We start from the raw sequence: 17507 nt of genomic DNA, 5'->3' as shown, positions 1-17507 counted from the left end.
AAGACAAAAGGTAAAAGTAATAATAATAAATAGGTAGAAAACAACTTAACAGAAAAGGTAGATAATAAAATCAGATTTCTTAAAAAAAATGGAGCAAACTAACTGTATGTGCACATTTCTTATTGTTTATAAATTGGACAGACTCAAAATACTTTCTAAATTCAATCATGACAAGTTCAAACGATGGGCAAACAAGGAGAACTTGGATTCATGGATGTGACATCTTCCCAGTAACATTAATAAATTGACTGTCCGTTAAACTTTCTGTTTTTTTGTTTTAATAATATAATATTACATCACTGGCTTTCAGCTTAATTGAATGGTTGGTTTGAGTGTTGAGGTACAAAGGCCATCATCATCAATGCTTTATATTGTTCAGCTACTACATTTCCCACAATTCCTTTGGTGACTGGCCGCTGTGCTGGATGACAGCTATCCGGCGCCGAAACGGTAGACCTCAGACGAAAGAGCCATGGCGGCCACGGGTGGAGGGAAAATTAGAAGCAGGAGATATCATATCGCCTCTAAACCTTACGCCAAGACTAAACAGGTAAATCGAGTGAAAGTTTCCGTTTGAAAACCCCGTGTAGAGTACATTACGGTGACTGCAGTGCCACAATATTTTAGCTCTTGTTATTGTTTTGTTGGATAAATTTTATGGCCTGCTGTTAGCGCTCGTGGCCTCCACGCGCTGAGCTAGCGAGCTGGCTTATAGGTTAGCAAAACGAGACCTTACTTGACAGGTCAAATCACGGCACACTTTGAGTTGTTTAGACTAATTCACCAGCATTTTGGTGAAGTACAGTTGCACACATGACACGCTGGAATAACCAACTGTAGCGCCACGAGCAAGTTATTAGCTGCTAGCGAAGTTAGCGGAAACCAAGCAAGTAGAAGTCTGTGCTAATGTAGCATTAACCGTAGCTAGCAGGCTAACAGCGGCGAGCAACGCATTGTTGTCTTCGCCTCTTTTAAGTTTGGAGGCATCACACCGTCGCCGGTAGGAGCGACGTGATCGTCTGGCTCGAATTCACATCTCTCCACAGCCATGTGCAGCCGGCTTTCGTGCTGGTACATTATTAAGTTGTGTTACTGGCGTATCGGGAAGCATTTGGTATATTTGGGTAGCTAACGTTTGCCAAATCTCAGCCAGATGGATTGCGCAGGAAGCGTTGGCTCATTGGGAACCCACATGGTTGCTTGAGTGGATTCATTAGCCGCTTGGACATCAACTAATGTTGTCTTTAAAACCCATTTCTTTGAAAACACTCAGATTATCGATAATTGTACAACCAGCTGCTCGCCGTGACTTGCTGGAAGGTTATCAGTTAGACACACATTTAGCCAAGAGCTGTCACCGGTGTGTCTGTAATGCACACACAAGTCTGTCGCTGGTTGAGATGCACCTTGCAAACAAGATTTGGATGGAAAGTCACTGGCTTTGGCCGACTTTGGTTGTCGACATTTGTAACACTTCAGATTATTTACCGTTAAAACAGATTATGGTATTTGTAATATGTTATCAGATGTTATGGTGACTGCAATTAAGACAAAAAAATTGGCATAGTGCAACTGATATTTGCATTCGTATAAAAATAATATTGCATCTAATATTTATCTTTCTAAGTTACTGTATTTGTTTGTTTTGATATGAATGTGCCATCTGTGTAACATTCTCTTCAGTTTGTCCTCATTGATATGAATGCAATGGACAAAATATTAGAAACATTTCCCAGTACAAGGGAATATAATTCAGCAGCACCACAAGCATATAGGTTGATTAACATCTCTCTCAAGCAGTTTCAACAAAAACTGAACATTATAACCTTCATGAAGGTAGCACTTAGTGCAGGGTTGATTTATTATATTGCCATTAGTTTTAGATAGGTCAACCTAATAAACTGCAACTGAGTGTATATTGGGCTTGGTTTAATTTGTTGTAGTTCAGCGTGTATACTTAGCAAAGTCGTGTCATTTCTCTTTCAAATGGTGTTGACTTGGCACACAGTATTAGTATCATGTTAAGGTTCTTGACACCATATCCCACTTGATCAACAGCCAAAACCTTTGATCATTGGATGTTAACCCTATGAACAAATGGTGTTAAAATGAAGACAGATTGACTGCAATGCTGTGTTCATGCCAAAACCAAAAAATACATTAACTTGAAAAAATGAACTTGTAATATTAAGTTTGAATAAATGCAAATCTAAGTTGCACTTTATCAGTCATACATATGGGAGTCATGATTATATCTCACACACAACTTTCCCATATTTGACTAAATGGCAAATAACACAGTAATGTTTGAAGTCCATATGAATATGTGTTGACTGAAGTAAACCAAAAAAACAGTGATTAACCAAATCCAGTGTACAGTTGTACTGAAAAGACAGGACTAGCTTTTATTTCATAAGCTTGGTTTACACATCACTACTGGGTAAAAAGCAGAAGTAACATGATAAGACATGCAGTGTTTGCACTCTCTCTCTCACAATCTCATCTGTGATTGCTTGCAAATGGTAGTCTTTCGGGGCAGTACTTACCTCTCCACGTGACACAAAAATAACAGTACAAATCCTCCAGTTATCTTAATGGATCCAAGATGACAAGCTCATCACTTGAACTCATGTCAGGTTTTTGCTTGAAGAACTAGTTGCAGGGATTGACTTAAGTGCTTGAATATTCAATTATATGAAAATCACCTCATGTTTGAATTGGAAGTGATTACCTCCCGAGAGAGCAGTGGCAGTCAACCACAGGTCCCTTAGTCACATGACACTGTCCACAGCAGAAATGCGGCACCCTTAAATCCTTTATAACAATAGCTTATGTTGCGCTAAGTAAACAAGCACTCTGGTGGTTATTACACTGACAAGTTAGAGTTGTGTGTTTGCACATAGGTCAAAGTGCAGGGAGGACCCACAGGTGTATATCACAAAGCAAGAGGCACATACGGCTCTTATCGGGGGTTAATAGCTACAAACGACTACACAACGTGGTTATGATGTGGTGCACCAGAAAGCTAGCTAGCTAGCTTCCTCTTCTCTGCCTACTGTCTTTTCACAGGAACACAAAGTCCATTGCCCTGATTTGAAGACATTCAAATGCAGTCTCAGTACCAGTGTAAGAGCCAAATAAATATAATATGATAAACAAAAATGGCAAGTTTACACTGGGAGAAAATATGGCTGGCTGGCTAAACTTATCAAAGATTTTGTACAGCCTTGCTCACTGCTCTCCTTTACACTCTTTCGCTTTAATTGCTCATTGCATTCATGTAATAGATTTTCTCCCATTTTGTTGTCCTCTGCTACCACTTCTCCAAAACTGCTCAATCTGTTGGAGAAGTCATGCATTAAAACTGACTGAGACCATGGAAAATATACCAGCATTTACTCAAGACACCAAGGTCGACAGCATTTCAACAACTTTTGTGAACAAAATATACAGCCCTCCTCACTTCTAGGCCTGCAAACCCAATCAGAGGGGATAGATAAACTGCAAGTTGTAACAGCTGATAGAATATTACACAAGAGAGCTGTCTATATATTTAAATCCTGGAAATGCTGTTTCTTTCCATGCATGGTGTAGGAGACAAGACTCATCCGTATTGACTGGAATTCATCCAATATTAGACCTCAGTACAGCGCAGACCAGCGTCATTTGCTCAGTGCTTCATAGAAGCATACACAGCGCCTAGCCTGACCCAGTTTCTGTCTTACTGAGCTTGTGTTTTGCCTTGCACTGGGGAGGAGGAATGGCTTCTCTTTGCAAATGGGGCTGTGCAGCTCATTCAAATAATAAAATGTAGAGTTAATTGCTGTATTTTGCAAATCACAAGAGTGCAACTGTTTTTATAGGATTTCAAAAGGCCTCAAAAACACAATGCAGAATTGTTTTTTTTCCACAAGCACCAGCTTTTTAGTTGTTTTCATGTGTATTAGTTGTTGACAAATGAATCAGAAGACACTGATTCTCACACAGCTAGTGAATTTTATTCAACGTTTCTGATCATTTCATAATTAGGAGACTAGAAATAATGGCGTGACTTGATTGTTCTCTGTACTGTGTATATGCATTTGTCTCTGCCTCACTCATTTCATCCCTCTGTTCACGGCTTTCTCTCTCTCTCACACAATTTTATCAGCAGCAGTCAGGCCTGATCAGTCGAGTGACAGACACAGTAAAGAGCATCGTTCCTTCCTGGCTGCAGAAATACTTTAAGAATGGAGATGCTCCTGAAGGAGGAGGGGCCGTACAGGGGACAGACCAGAATTGCCAGCCGCCGCCACCTCCTCCTCCTCCTCCTAATGGCAGCGAAGAGGGGCCTCCTCCTCTCGATGGACGCGACTCACCGGAGCCAAGCACCAGTAACACAGGTGAGGGATCTGTTCTGTCTCATTGGTTGTCAACAAAACTAGCTGGAGAATTTGGAGAACCTGCATGAGAACTGAGCTTAAAATGTCCAAAGTTGAACAGAGTTTTGCTTATCAGTAGTTTAGTCGTGTTGTCCACCTATACCACTTTGCTCACCTGTAACTTTCTCTCACACGCAGAGCCCTCAACCAGCCGGGCATCCCTGAACTTTCAGGAATATGTGTTATCTCGACCCCCTCTTAGCCGTTCCCACCTCCACTTTTCCCCACTGGAGGTGTCCTCTCCGATGCTGGGGGCCTCTAGCAGCCTCTTCTCCCAGCCCTCCACTTCTTCAGCCCCAGGACCTTTTTCCACGGGCTTCTCCTTGGTCAAAGAAATCAAGGACAACCTCTCACAGCACGAAGATGATAACATCTCCACCACTAGCGGCTTCTCCTCCCGCGCCTCTGACAAAGGTACGGGCACAATGTTGTAGCAGAAGGTGTTGTCTTTCCATATGGAGACGTGTTAAGGTGTTTTTTGAATCTTTAATGTCGGTACAGGTATAATGGCACCATAATTAAAATAATCCAAGTGGCCAGCATTTAGTTAGAATGCTGAAATCCGTAACTTTCTGTCACCCTCCATCATGGTGAGAGACCATTTAGTCGTGTTTGTGCCGTGGGCTCACCTTGTGGATAAACAATTGAATCAAAAAGAAAGAGTTCACAACTGACCATGTAATGTGTTCAATGATTTTAAATTCCACACTAAGGTAGCAGGGGTTAATGTAGATTTTGCTCTTCAGAATCTAAATTCTTTGGATTAATGTTGCACAGACAAATTGTGTCCATATACACAACGTTTGGCTTTCAGTGAACTTTTATTACTGATGTGGACACACATCTAGTGCAGTGTCAATAATTTGCATACATTTGCATGCATGTTGTTGGCGCCTATAAACAGACAGTGCCTTTATTACAGGACTGCAACTTCTGCTTTGTGTCCGTTACCCAACTTTTTGGACAAAGACAAGTGTTGAGTGTGACCTGACTAGCACATTTATCCACATGATATTCAAACACACAGTTACTAAGTTAGGACTGCAACTAATACTGATAGATCTGCCAATTATTTTATCAATTAATTGATTCATTTATTTTTAATATCAGTCCCAAAGTGATGCTTACAGATAATCTAAAACCCCAAAAGTGTTCAGTTTACCATCACATGAGACAAAAGCAGAATTGATTCGCTGGAACCAATGAATGTTTGCCATTTTTTCTACAAAAGATCACGTAAATAATTAAAAGATTACCAAAATAGTTAATTGATTTTTCTGTCTGTTGACTAATGAAGTTAGTGCTTAGTCTATCCAAAAGAAGCATCACAATCTCTGTATTGTGTTTAAACAGCCACTTTACCTGTGTGACGCACTGGTTTGGATAGAATTTCTTTGCATTGTTTAAGACATAGACACCAACTGTGGAACCAAAAGAAGTTGGTAAATCATACAAACAGTTAGTGTTACAGTAGGAAGAGTCTATTGTGGGTGATTATATGTCTGTTATGTGTGGATCGGCTCATTAGTGCTCTCTCAAAATGGTCTGAGACGGTTTCAAATCTCCTCTTTTTCAGATGTCCCCACTTCCAAAACAGCATCACTTCCCCAGCTTTGGTCCCCAGAGATGGACAGAACAAACTCTGGGACTCAGCATTCCCAGTCCAGTCTGAAAAAGCCTGCTTTCAACCTGTCTGTCTTTGGATCGTCCTCCAATGTGAGTATCCGACTGTCTGTGAAGATACTGAGTGTGTCGGCACAAAAAATTAGTAACACCAGCTTAAACAACAGATCTGTGCCACAAAGCCTGGCATTTTTGGCGTTTCAGGGTTCGATTTGTGCCATTGGAGCAGTGACCCACTTAAATATAAAATGTCCCTCTGTGATTTTGGCTACTGCATTCAACTCTTCAAAGTCATGTGTAACACAAACTTGTACGTATTTCGGACTTTACATTGATTTTTAGGTGTAGATACAAGTTTACCTAAAGTTTCAACTTTATTTATTTTATTTTTTTACAGTAGTTTTATTATTCATTAAACAAAGCACCAGGAAAATCTATGTGACTGTCACTCTGCTCACAGCTAGTCAGTATCTGGAGTGGTTGCATTGATCACTAATTGTGTAATCAACCTGCTGTACATTTACACCCATTTTCAGTCCAGCCAAATGAACAACTACTCTGCTTTGGTGTCAATTCTGACTCAGATTTCTACCAGGCAAAAAGAAATGTCACCTTAAGTTATAAAAACAAAATTCAGTGCTTGTCGCTTCAGATATTTTTAACATTTTTTACTCCACAGCCAACATCTTTATGTATAAAACCATATCTTACAGTGATGGTAATATGTTTACATCTTCCAAAAGACATATTGGAAATCACTTTATTAGCAGAAGTATACAGCTGGCTTTTCAGGATTGGAAAAAGTTGAAGTAATAATGAATATTGAAAGCACTGCAGGACTTAGTTGCAATTTTACTCAAGATACTGTTTTGTGTAGCTATTTTATGGGTTACCAAAAAAAAAAGAGTGCCACCTAATATTAATATGCTTTAAGTGAATTAACCCTTTGTTTAATTTACCCTAACCTAATTTAATTTAACTCTCCTCTCTTCCAGTCAACACTAAACAGCACAGTGTTGAACTCCAGCCAGCTTGGAGATTCGCCCTTCTACCCTGGGAAGACCACGTATGGTGGAGCAGCTGCAGTCAGGAGCGCTCGCGCTCGTCCTGGAACACCGTACCAGGTGAGTTTGTGAATCTTAACAACCTCCAACCACGAGCCACATAATGCTAAAATTAGTTTTGGTAAATAAATTCATAGGAGTGAGTAGTTTTGTTTTTTTTTTTTTAAGCTGATCAAATTAGAACACATGTTGACTCTTCATGTTCGTTCAGTGTTTTGGCTTCTGTAGGCGAGCCGTTAATTTCTGACACTGACACCATAAGATTAATGTCACTGAAGTGTGAATATTATTAATTTAATTGGAGACTAAATTAGCTCATCTGATCCGTAGGCTCCAGTGAGGAGACAGATCAAGGCCAAGCCTGCTGGAGCTCAGCCCTGTGGGGTAACCAGCGCCACAGCCAGACGCATCCTGCAGTCTTTGGAGCGCATGTCAAGCCCTCTGGCTGTGAGTATAAACACACACACATAAACACACACTGTATATAACAGACATGCACCACCGTTTCCTCTGTTCAAACTTGATTTCTGTGTCACAGTGGTAATGACATTTAATATGTTGCCAAAGAATCTGTGATGTTACTTATGTGTCATATTATATTGGTAATAATGTTTGATAAATATGTCTCCCTAAAATAGCAGTGATTGATTTTTCTTCATTTGCAGGATGCCAAGAGAATCCCAGCAGCAGCCTCATCTCCCCTGTCAGCAGTAAGTGTTTGTAGTAGATTACATATACGGTACGCCTTGCTTTGCAGTGACACATAGTGCAATACAGCACAGGATGTGATTGGGAACACAAAACAGACAACAAAATGATTCGCATTAGTGAATGATGAGCCTCTATTAAAACATTAAATACTGACATCACATCCAGCTGAAAAAAAAAAACATCTTTTTTTTTTTTGTCTAACTAGAAAAGACGGTTTTCTCACATGACTTTTCTCTTTGCAGTCAATGGATGGCACAAATCTAGATGTTTCACATTTCCAGGCGAAAAAGAAACGGGTAAGTGCAGATTTTAAAATTCCCGTGACATTATTTCTTTTATTATTGTTTCATCAAAAAGTTGCATTTGTACGCAGCTTTCCAAGAGCAGCCATGTGTGTTTTACGCCTCATGTCCCTGCATGACCTTAGGCTTGTATGCACACATCAACAAATAAACTTCACTTGTGCCTTTGGTGCCTTTTGGAGTGTTTGCAGCTAAGCAGGAGGCTTAATGATGTGAACAGGGATGTCATTGTTCAAAGCCAGAAGCACTTGCTGTGGTTTGCTGTCTTGTCATTTCCTGTCCTACTGCCTGGCAGCCTCCTTTACACTTGTTAACAGGATTCTCCTCGGCTGGGGCACAGCTGTTCACCGCTGTGTGTGTGTGTGTGTGTGTGTGTCTTTATGCGCGCATGTACATGCTTGTGAGCAAAAGTGTGTTAGACTGCATGTTGTATTGGCTCATAAAACGTGTATGTGCAGTGTGTTAAGTGGTAGTCCATCGTTAAATAATTTTGCCAGCTTTGTACTGGACTTGCCCTCACTAACAGTCCAGCATTCCCAGCTGCGACAGCTGCTTTGTAAACTGCAACAATAGTGTATTGACCCTCACAGGTCCAAGACAAGAAAGCCCATTTATCTAACTGGGCCTTTCATAGCTGATTGTTGCTTCGGGGTTTTACCATGGCAGGGTCCAAAGTGAAAGGATAACACTGGATTTTATTTATCTTTCTGTTATCAACAAATTGCATGAAAAGACCACAACCAACAAGGAAATTATCCTGCTAACAAGTACCGTCTGTATTCTGTCCCCAATGTGTGTTTGTACACAAATTGACAGATAGCCAACAGGCTTCAAGAGAAAGTTGGAGGCTGCAGTAAAGTTCAACACTCTTTACTGTTGCTGTCATTCTCATGAAAGGATTTTTAAATGCTGTAAATGACAGCTACAAAGTTATACAAATAACACAAACAATGACATGTAAATAGCTGTATATAACTTGTAAATATCTTGGAAATAATGTGCATAAAGTTCATCAGCTTAAAAACACTATTAGAAACAGTACTGGCCTACTTACTGCAGGAAAGCTATGGAATAACTTATTACAATAGAAAACACCATAGCTACGCATAGCTAGTTTAACATTGGGAGTAAAAAAAAAACTGCAACTCGAGTCGAGACCGTGTGACTGTGTTTCAGTCTTGGTTTCAGAACCCTTACACCATTATTGTGTATTAGTATAAGTTAAATGTAAATATAATTTACAAGTAATGCTTTCAAGGCACAAACAGAGGAAGGAAAGGATAAGGTAGCCGGAGCTGCAAGCTGACCACATGTGATGTAACAATCAAAGAATTTCCTGATCGGAATCTCTGAACTATGACCGTGCTGTGTCATGATTAAAACAATAGCAGGAAGTGTACAAGAAAATAATGAATTATATCTAAACAACCACTAGGGGGGAGAAAAGTACTAAAAATAGATGCAAAGTTTCTACAGAACATGACAGTCTGTGTTGCCAGCAATATGTCCATGCCACAGAACTCCATTGAACTCATCCTGAAATTATTAACGCAACATAAAAGAGCCTGACTGTTGCATTCAGGTGACATTTTGTATGGCACATGTAGTTTATTATAAAATAGATCTGGGCATGTTGGGCCACAAGTTTAGGAGGAATACCCTGTAATGACTATGAATATTCCTTCATATATTCCATCATTCCTATTATGTTTTTTGTAGTTTATAAACAGTCGTGGAGTGCAGTGGCCTGGTATAAGCTCTATCACACAGATTCTTAAATCATTCTTTTTCATTCATTCATGACCTGATGATCATACGTCTCCACTCTGTTTTATTTCAGCTGGATTCCACCCTCCCACCGGTGCAGAAGCTGGTGGTTCCCGCTGTAGTGCCAGTGACAGGAAACCGCTCTGTGTCCTTCAGGCCTACTTTGACCCCTGGAGGAGTGAGCCGACCTCTGGACAGGACCCCAAGAGAGACGGTCAGCCCACATAAATGTTTACGCCACAAAATCTGGCCAAATGGTGTTGAATACGTATCTGATGCTAATTTTGTTTTTGTTTGATCTATTTAGCCCACAAGACAATCACCGCAACTGCCTGAAGAAACCCCGGGTCCATCGCAAAGGTACTGATGCATAACTGTTAGAGATGCTCTGATTTATCAGGTAGCTATTAGAATAAGTCGAAATTCATTGTAAAAGAAAGCAGAAGATAGGTGCATAATGTTTTTCTGGCCTTTAAATTTTAACAACTCCTCAGTGTCTCCTTACTATTCTTGCCACAACATCTCTATTACTTCTCCCTAGTAACTATTTCCTTTTTTTTTTCGAATGCCTGACTGCTCTCTGTTTGCTCTGATTGTTTTATTTACTTTCCCTACTCCTGTCTACACCTTCACTAGCACAATTGGTTCCACTGGCCCAGTCTATCCTCTGTCCAGCACGCCTGCAGCCAGCAGTGTGAGCTCCGGAGGGGGCAAGATGAAGAGAGAGAGGACCAGTACACGGCCCTCCTCCAAACATCCCGAAGATGATGAGGTGAGAGCTTTGCATCCAAAAACAACAAGGCTCTGTATTCAGAAATAAGAAGCATTTCTAAGATTACATTGATTAATTGATTGATTATATTTCAACTCTAGATTATACTTTCTGGTACTTACTTTCATACACAAACAAAAAGCTCTTGTAACAAAGTGATAAGAAACAGGTGTTCATCCTTTTACTCCAGGTCAGCGCCAGAAGTTGGCGAAAGAGAAAGGTCATAAATCTAGATCAGATAACAAGCGTTGAAGCTCAAACTGTTCCAGAAGTGGCAGAAATGTGTAATGGTTCACATTTTTCTCTTGATATTAAGCTCACAGTGACATTCATGCTTGTTTTTGATGTTAGGTGGCCGAGATACCGGAACTTCCAACCATTTCACTTCCCATCAGCAGCACCGCCTTGCCCACCTTCAGCTTCTCCTCCCCTCTGCCACCTTTGACCACCTCAACCACCGTCAGTACCACCCCCCAAATCACACCTGTCACTCCCGCTAAGGAAACATTAACAAATAAGGTCTGTATACAAAATGTCTCATTCTACTTCATTGTTACTAAAAATTAATGGTTAACAACGTTATGTATGCATTCCACTAATTTTTGTTTGTTTGTTTCCAGGACACACCCGCGGCCTCGACACCCCCTTGTGAACGTTTTACATTTTCCTCCCCTATTGTCAAAGCAACTGCTGCTAGCCCACCTTCCTTTTCCCCCTCAGTAAGTAAATAGTTTGTCTCTTAATGATAAGTAATTGTTGAGATTGCAATGATTTACAACTGTAATATGGATGATAACTATTATATTTTCTTCTTTGTAGGCTGGATTTATTTTTAGTGCACCTGTAGCAAAGTTAGGTCCCTCCATGTCAAATGGGAATCTAGCCACTCCCATAGCGGCAGCAGGTAAGAGTTTGCTTACAGGTTCTTACAGCTGATCTTGCCTCTCTTGAGAAAAATTTAAACTCACTTTTGGTCCTCATGTGTCCTACAGTGAAGCCAGCAACAAGCAAAAGCACAGAAGAATTTGAAGGACCCTTTAAACCAGCCAAGACCCTGAAGCAGGGCAGCGTGCTGGATCTTCTCAAAGCACCTGGTTAGAATCCATTCTGTGTTTTTCATGATTTTACTTTTTTTTTTTTTTTTTTCCCAAGGTTGAATCTGGAGTTTATATTTTTAATCTCTCTTGTTCTCTTCAGGCTTTGCCTCTCCTGTTGCCCGAACTTCCCCAAGTCCCGACGACGCTCCCCAGCAGACGTCTTCACAATTTACTGCGCCCTCCACCACCTCTACAACCACCTCCTCCCTCTCCTCTTCAACGGGCTTTGGTGATTTGTTTAAGGCGCCAGCAGGCTGGAGCTGTGATGTCTGTTTGGTGCAGAACAAGTCATCAGACACAAAGTGTGTTTGCTGTATGAACCCCCAGCCTAGTTCCTCCTCATCCAAATCCAGGGACAGTAAACCCACCGCCACCTCAGTTGGGCAGGAGAGCAGCAGCACGAACAGCACGTCCACCACAGGTTTTGGCACAATGTTCTCCAAACCTGCAGGAACCTGGGACTGTGATACATGTCTCGTACTAAACAAACCTGATGCAGTAAAGTGTGTGGCCTGCGAAACGGCCAAGCCTGGGACAGGGCTTAAGCCCTCACTGACTCTTCCTTCTGCCTTCTCAGCTGTTAAGACTGTATCCAACCCCACAGCCCCCGTCACTACAGGGTTTATTGGATTTGGAGACAAGTTCAAAAAACCCGAAGGTGCATGGGAATGTGATACATGTATGGTACAGAACAAGGCAGAGGATACAAAGTGTGTGGCCTGCACGAGCGCTAAACCAGGTAACAAGAGTACGACCTTGATAATATTTTCTAATGTACAAACAGCTGAATGTTGGGTTCTCATTTTTAATTAAAGATTTATTAATAGTTTAAGTGACTAAATCTATCTTAAAAGTTATTTTTCATGTAGTGAAGCATCTTTCTTATCTCATCAACACTACAGGAGCATCAGCAGAACCTTCAGATGGAGCCACTTCTTCAGACAGCAGTGCTCCAGTGTTTGGGTTGGGTGACAAATTCAAGAAGGAAGAGGGTTCCTGGGATTGTGACGTCTGTCTTCTACAGAATAAGGCTGCTGATGTACAGTGTGTTGCCTGTCAGGCAGCCAAACCTGGAGCTAAAGTGGAGCCCAAAGGTAACAAAAATGACAAACCTCTAGGTTTCGAGTAGACGGCAACACGCAAACCACTTGCTTTGTCTCTTTTGTGGTGCAGGGAATCAATTCCCTCGAAGACCCAATTTCAGCAAAAAAAGTAAATTCCTGCATACACTTATCACCTCTGCATTGATTTATTAGAGAGAGATTTAGAGATTTATTTTTAAGAGTCAACATTTCGGTCACAAGGACCTTTCTCAAGACACATCAATCACAAAGTGACACAGTGTTTAAGTACAGCCCATAATTGCATGATAGTCCACAGTAGGGATGAGCATTTGAAGAAATTTCCTTAATCGATCATTGGGAAAATTAACGATCAATTATCGATTAATCTTTTTTTTATATGTATTAAAAATGCCTATGGCAGAAAATACTAAAGAAAGCGTGTTTTTCCTTAATGAAATCTTTATTCCAAGAAGAAATTATAGACTAGCACCAGTCCTCTTATACAAGGCAGTTAACCTGTTAAACAGAAAACAAAACAAAAAAGGATATTGTTTTTTTAGCTCGAAATGGTCCCACACCAAACTTAGCCTTGCTCTCTTCATGTTGCAGCCCGCCAGCAACTGAGTATTCATTTTCCCTCTTGAATTTAAATTGCGCCCCCGGCCGGTTGCAGCACATAGTGAAATTCATTGCAACTTCAAGACACATACATATATATCATACTTTGATATGAACGTTAAATCGATTTAATTCCACATGATCGAAAAAAAATCTTAACGATTAATTACGGATCATCAATTAATCATGCCCATCCCTAGTCCACAGTCATGTTGGAGGTGTGTCTGTGATCACATACAACAGCAGAGGTGATAAGTGTGTCTAGGAATTGACTTTTTTCTTTGGAAACCTTCAGGTTTTTGCAACAGCATGTTAAAAGTAAATGAGTGCAAAAGCCAAATGTTACTCACATGTTTGTATACATCAAAAGGTACCTTTTACCTATTGTGGGAGTGTGTGGGGGCCAAAATATTTGATGCATCAGATGTTTAATTCTGATTTCTGTATAAAATGTTGATGCTTTATCTGTTTTCATCATATTAAACTTTCAAGATAAATTCGCACATTTAGTCAAATTATTAGGTCATGAGAAATCCGAGACTTTTGAAATATAACCTGCAAATAATCCACACTACTCTCATCCTTTTTTCTCTTGTATAGGTTTTGGTTCATCAGCTGTTGGGACATCAGGCTCCTCTACCTTTGGCTCTTCTACTTCTACTTCTGGAGGTTTTAAGTTTGGCACATCAGACAGTACCTCAGCATCTGGATCTGGGGGTTTCAAGTTTGGGGGCTCATTTCCAGAGTCGTCCTCTTCTTCTTCTTCATCAGGTGGATTCAAGTTTGGAGCTGCATTTGGAAGCTCCTCATCAGAAACCACTTCCAAAGACACTACTGCCTCATCAGGGTTCAAATTCGGCAGCTCATCTGAGGGCTTTAAATTTGGGGCTGCCTCTAGTGATGACAAAAAGTCAGACCAACCTGCCACTGGTTCTGGATTTAAGTTTGGAGCCAGCGGCGGGATAAAGTTTGGAACTGGATCATCTAGCACAGAAAGTAATTCCTCTAAGGGCGGCTTCACCTTTGGGCTGTCAAAACCCGAAGAGAAAACGTCAGACACCACCACTACCACCTCAGCCCCTGTTACTTTCACTCCCCCTGCTTCCTCTCAAGACAAGAGTGACAGTGTGGCATCAAATGACACCACATCAACAAACACCAACACAACCACCACCACAACTACCACTGCTGGGTCTGTTTTTGGGAGACTGGGCGAGCCAAGTTTGGCCACTACTACACCACAAGGGGGCTCTACTTTTGGATCTTTATCTACAGAAAAAGAGCCAGCTGCTCCCACGTTTAACTTTGGAAAGCCGGAGGAAAAGAAGGAAGCGGCTGCCCCCTCGGCTCCGTCTAACTTCCTCTTCGGTGCTGCTAGTAAAGATGCTGATGCTGCACTGGCACCTGCCACTTCAGGAGGCTTTTCCTTCAGCAAGCCGAGCGCTCCAGCAGAGCAGCCTCCACCAGCGTTCAGTTTTGGAAAGCCAGCAGACAAGAGTGAAACATCTACTTCAGAGGCCCCTAAGCCCTCCTTCACTTTTGGACAATCTGCAACAGGTATTTTATTTGTCAATCTATGATTTTAGTAAACTTTCGATATGTAGTGACCTCTATGAGTTATTATAAAAATTGTTTTGTTTGACAGTTTGTTAAAGGAATAGTTTGAAATTTTGGGAAATACACTTATTCACTTTCTTGTTGAGAGCTATTCTTGTCAGACTCAGGATATTGCTGCACCTGGCCAGAAATAGTGCAGCGCATAACACCCACAATGTGTCAGTTTTACACTTCGGTTTTTGTACAGAACAAGATATAATGTGTTAATTAGCGAGCTTTAGAGATGCTGGTAGGTGTATTTTACCTTTTGAAAGAGTCAGGTGTTTCCGGGCTCTGTGCTAAGCTTAGCTGACTGGCTGCTGGATGAAGCTTCATATTTGACTTTTACTGACATGAGTAGCGTTGATCTACTCATCTAACTCTTTGCAAGAAAGCCAATAAGTTACATTATGATGACATTGCGAAAGCACAGATGATCAGATTGCTAACAAAATCTACTTGAAAAAGGATTTTCCTGTAATAGTCAAAATAACTTTGCCACTGCAGTGTCACAACAGAACATAAATAACTCTTTCTCCTCCCTGACAGATTCTGCTCCAGCTCCAAAACAAGCCTTTTCCTTTATGGCTGGTAATCCCACCAACACCACCCCTTCGTTATCCTCCGCCCCAGCCCCAAGTCTGTTTGGCAACAGCAGCAGCAGCAGCAGCAGCAGCAGCAGCTCCACCCAGGCTCCAGCTTCTTCTGCAGCTCCCAGCACTTTCATGTTCGGTCAGCCTGCTGCAACCCCCAGCGACGCTCCTCCAGCTAAAGCCTTTGTCTTTGGCCAGAACCAGGACAGCCAGCCACCTGCCCCATCCGCTGCCCCTGTGAACTCGGCTCCATCTCCAGCCCCAGCTCAGCCCTTCATCTTTGGTGCTCCTGCCAGTGCTGCTCCTGCTGCTGCTCCCTCCTTTGGCTTTGGAGCAGCAGCGCCCTCTGCTGCCTCTTCTGCAGGTCTGTAACTCTTCTGGCAGCTCACAATGGTTATTTTGGATAATAAACATGAACAGGACGTCTGTTTTGAAATGCTTAAATTTTATGTTATTCAATTTTGCCTTTATATTTATAATCTGTACATGTATTGATATTGTCATCCTCTCTCTTTTTCACTCCAGCTCCGTCTGCAGCTCCTTCCCCATTTGTATTCAGCTCAGCCCCTTCTGGTGGCTTCGGGGCCAACCAGACTCCCTCCTTTGGTACACCCTTTGGATCCCCTTTCACAGCTGCACCCTCCCCGGCCCCAGCCTTCGGGGCCAAGCCCAATGCCGCCCCTGTCTTTGGGCAGCAGGCCAACTCTACACCTGTATTTGGGGCAGCTGCTAACTCTGCACCAGGTGGGTGACTGAAATCCTTTATTTTCCTTTCAGACTGTCTGTGGAACCAAGAGCTTCTGACCCTCTCATTATGTGCAACTTGTAAATGTGCCATATTTTTCTCAGGTGGAGGCTTTCAGTTTGGGGGAGCCAGCGGATTTGGACCCTCGAACAACAGCTCGGGAGTGTTTACTTTCGGAGCAGGATCAGCAGCATCTCCTGCCCCCCCTGCTAACCCCTCCATTGCCCCCCAGGCAGGAGCACCTGGAGGTGCATTCAACTTCTCACAACCCCCCACGTTCAATATTGGGTATGTTGCACCTTCTCAGTTTACATGCAAGAATTGTTTGTCACTCATTTGACAGTTGTTGCTGGTGGCGGTATTTGTGATTAATAATGTCTTTGTTCTTCCAGGTCAACTAAATCCTTCACAGCCTCTCCTGCTGGACAGCAAACGATTGCCGGACGCAAGATCAAGACAGCGGTGCGACGCAGAAAGTAGAGCCCTGTGGACTCGACAAGGAAGTAGACTTGACTTGGACTCGACCATATCCCCACTGAAGGCTGAAATAAAGTCCTGGAAGGTCTCAACTTGACAAACACTGAAATGACTTTTGCATGTGGAAAAAAGGGCCGAGGCTTCGGGGACGGCTTTGCACTCGGGCTGGACGGGTGGGCGGGTTTCAACTTGTAGGCTGGGCTGATGTTTTCAGAGGCTTTCACATGTAGACCAGAGACGTCGACGTGAGACCATTTACGCAGGAACTTCACATGAAAAAAAAAACTTGACTGAACAATGACGCTGACTTAGAAAACAACAATCAAGCAAAGACCCCTGCTCGACATGAAAAACAAGCAAGACAGTCATATCTATATTTTCAACACCGGCAAATGTCTGCTAGACTTTAGGCATGACTTTTTGTAATAAAATTACAAAGGCAAAAACTGCAAACCTAAAGAGTTGTGAGTGTACACAAAATCCTATTAATTAGTGTGCGTGATCAGGTTATGAGCTGTGATATGCAGAGAGGTAGTGAGAGCTGTAGGGCAAGTCTCCAGCGGTAATCCCACAAACTATTTAGACTGCTCCTCTTACAGGAATCAATAGGTGCCGCTGGAGATGTAGCCATGGTGTCAGTGCAGAGTGCTGTATGTA

General features: G+C 41.9%; 1 protein-coding gene across 2 annotated transcripts in view; it reads left to right on the top strand.

Annotated features, from left to right (window-relative positions):
* Positions 1-414: 414 nt before the first annotated feature.
* nup153 (nucleoporin 153) overlaps positions 415-17507 on the top strand; it is an 18005-nt gene continuing 912 nt past the window's right edge. Inside the window, exons 1-22 of one of the 2 annotated variants that reach the window (XM_044335407.1) lie at positions 415-550; positions 4154-4382; positions 4560-4835; positions 5998-6137; positions 7040-7168; positions 7439-7555; positions 7774-7818; positions 8062-8115; positions 9962-10102; positions 10196-10248; positions 10525-10660; positions 11012-11179; positions 11281-11379; positions 11480-11564; positions 11653-11754; positions 11858-12496; positions 12660-12851; positions 14040-14996; positions 15585-15992; positions 16154-16372; positions 16478-16661; positions 16766-17507. The exon at positions 16766-17507 is cut by the window's right edge and continues 912 nt beyond it. In XM_044335407.1, the coding sequence (XP_044191342.1) occupies positions 473-550; positions 4154-4382; positions 4560-4835; positions 5998-6137; positions 7040-7168; positions 7439-7555; positions 7774-7818; positions 8062-8115; positions 9962-10102; positions 10196-10248; positions 10525-10660; positions 11012-11179; positions 11281-11379; positions 11480-11564; positions 11653-11754; positions 11858-12496; positions 12660-12851; positions 14040-14996; positions 15585-15992; positions 16154-16372; positions 16478-16661; positions 16766-16853 (4539 nt within the window). In that variant the 5' untranslated portion in view covers positions 415-472 and the 3' untranslated portion in view covers positions 16854-17507. Of the gene's footprint in view, positions 551-4150; positions 4383-4559; positions 4836-5997; positions 6138-7039; positions 7169-7438; positions 7556-7773; positions 7819-8061; positions 8116-9961; positions 10103-10195; positions 10249-10524; positions 10661-11011; positions 11180-11280; positions 11380-11479; positions 11565-11652; positions 11755-11857; positions 12497-12659; positions 12852-14039; positions 14997-15584; positions 15993-16153; positions 16373-16477; positions 16662-16765 lie in introns of both variants that reach the window. The other variant, XM_044335406.1, reaches the window with a different exon arrangement.

This window comes from Thunnus albacares, chromosome 19 (genome assembly GCF_914725855.1).
Source record: "Thunnus albacares chromosome 19, fThuAlb1.1, whole genome shotgun sequence".
In the NCBI taxonomy this organism is placed as follows: Eukaryota; Metazoa; Chordata; class Actinopteri; order Scombriformes; family Scombridae; genus Thunnus; species Thunnus albacares.
Note: the sequence above shows the minus strand (reverse complement) of the source record. Positions and strands in the feature narration are given on the sequence as shown.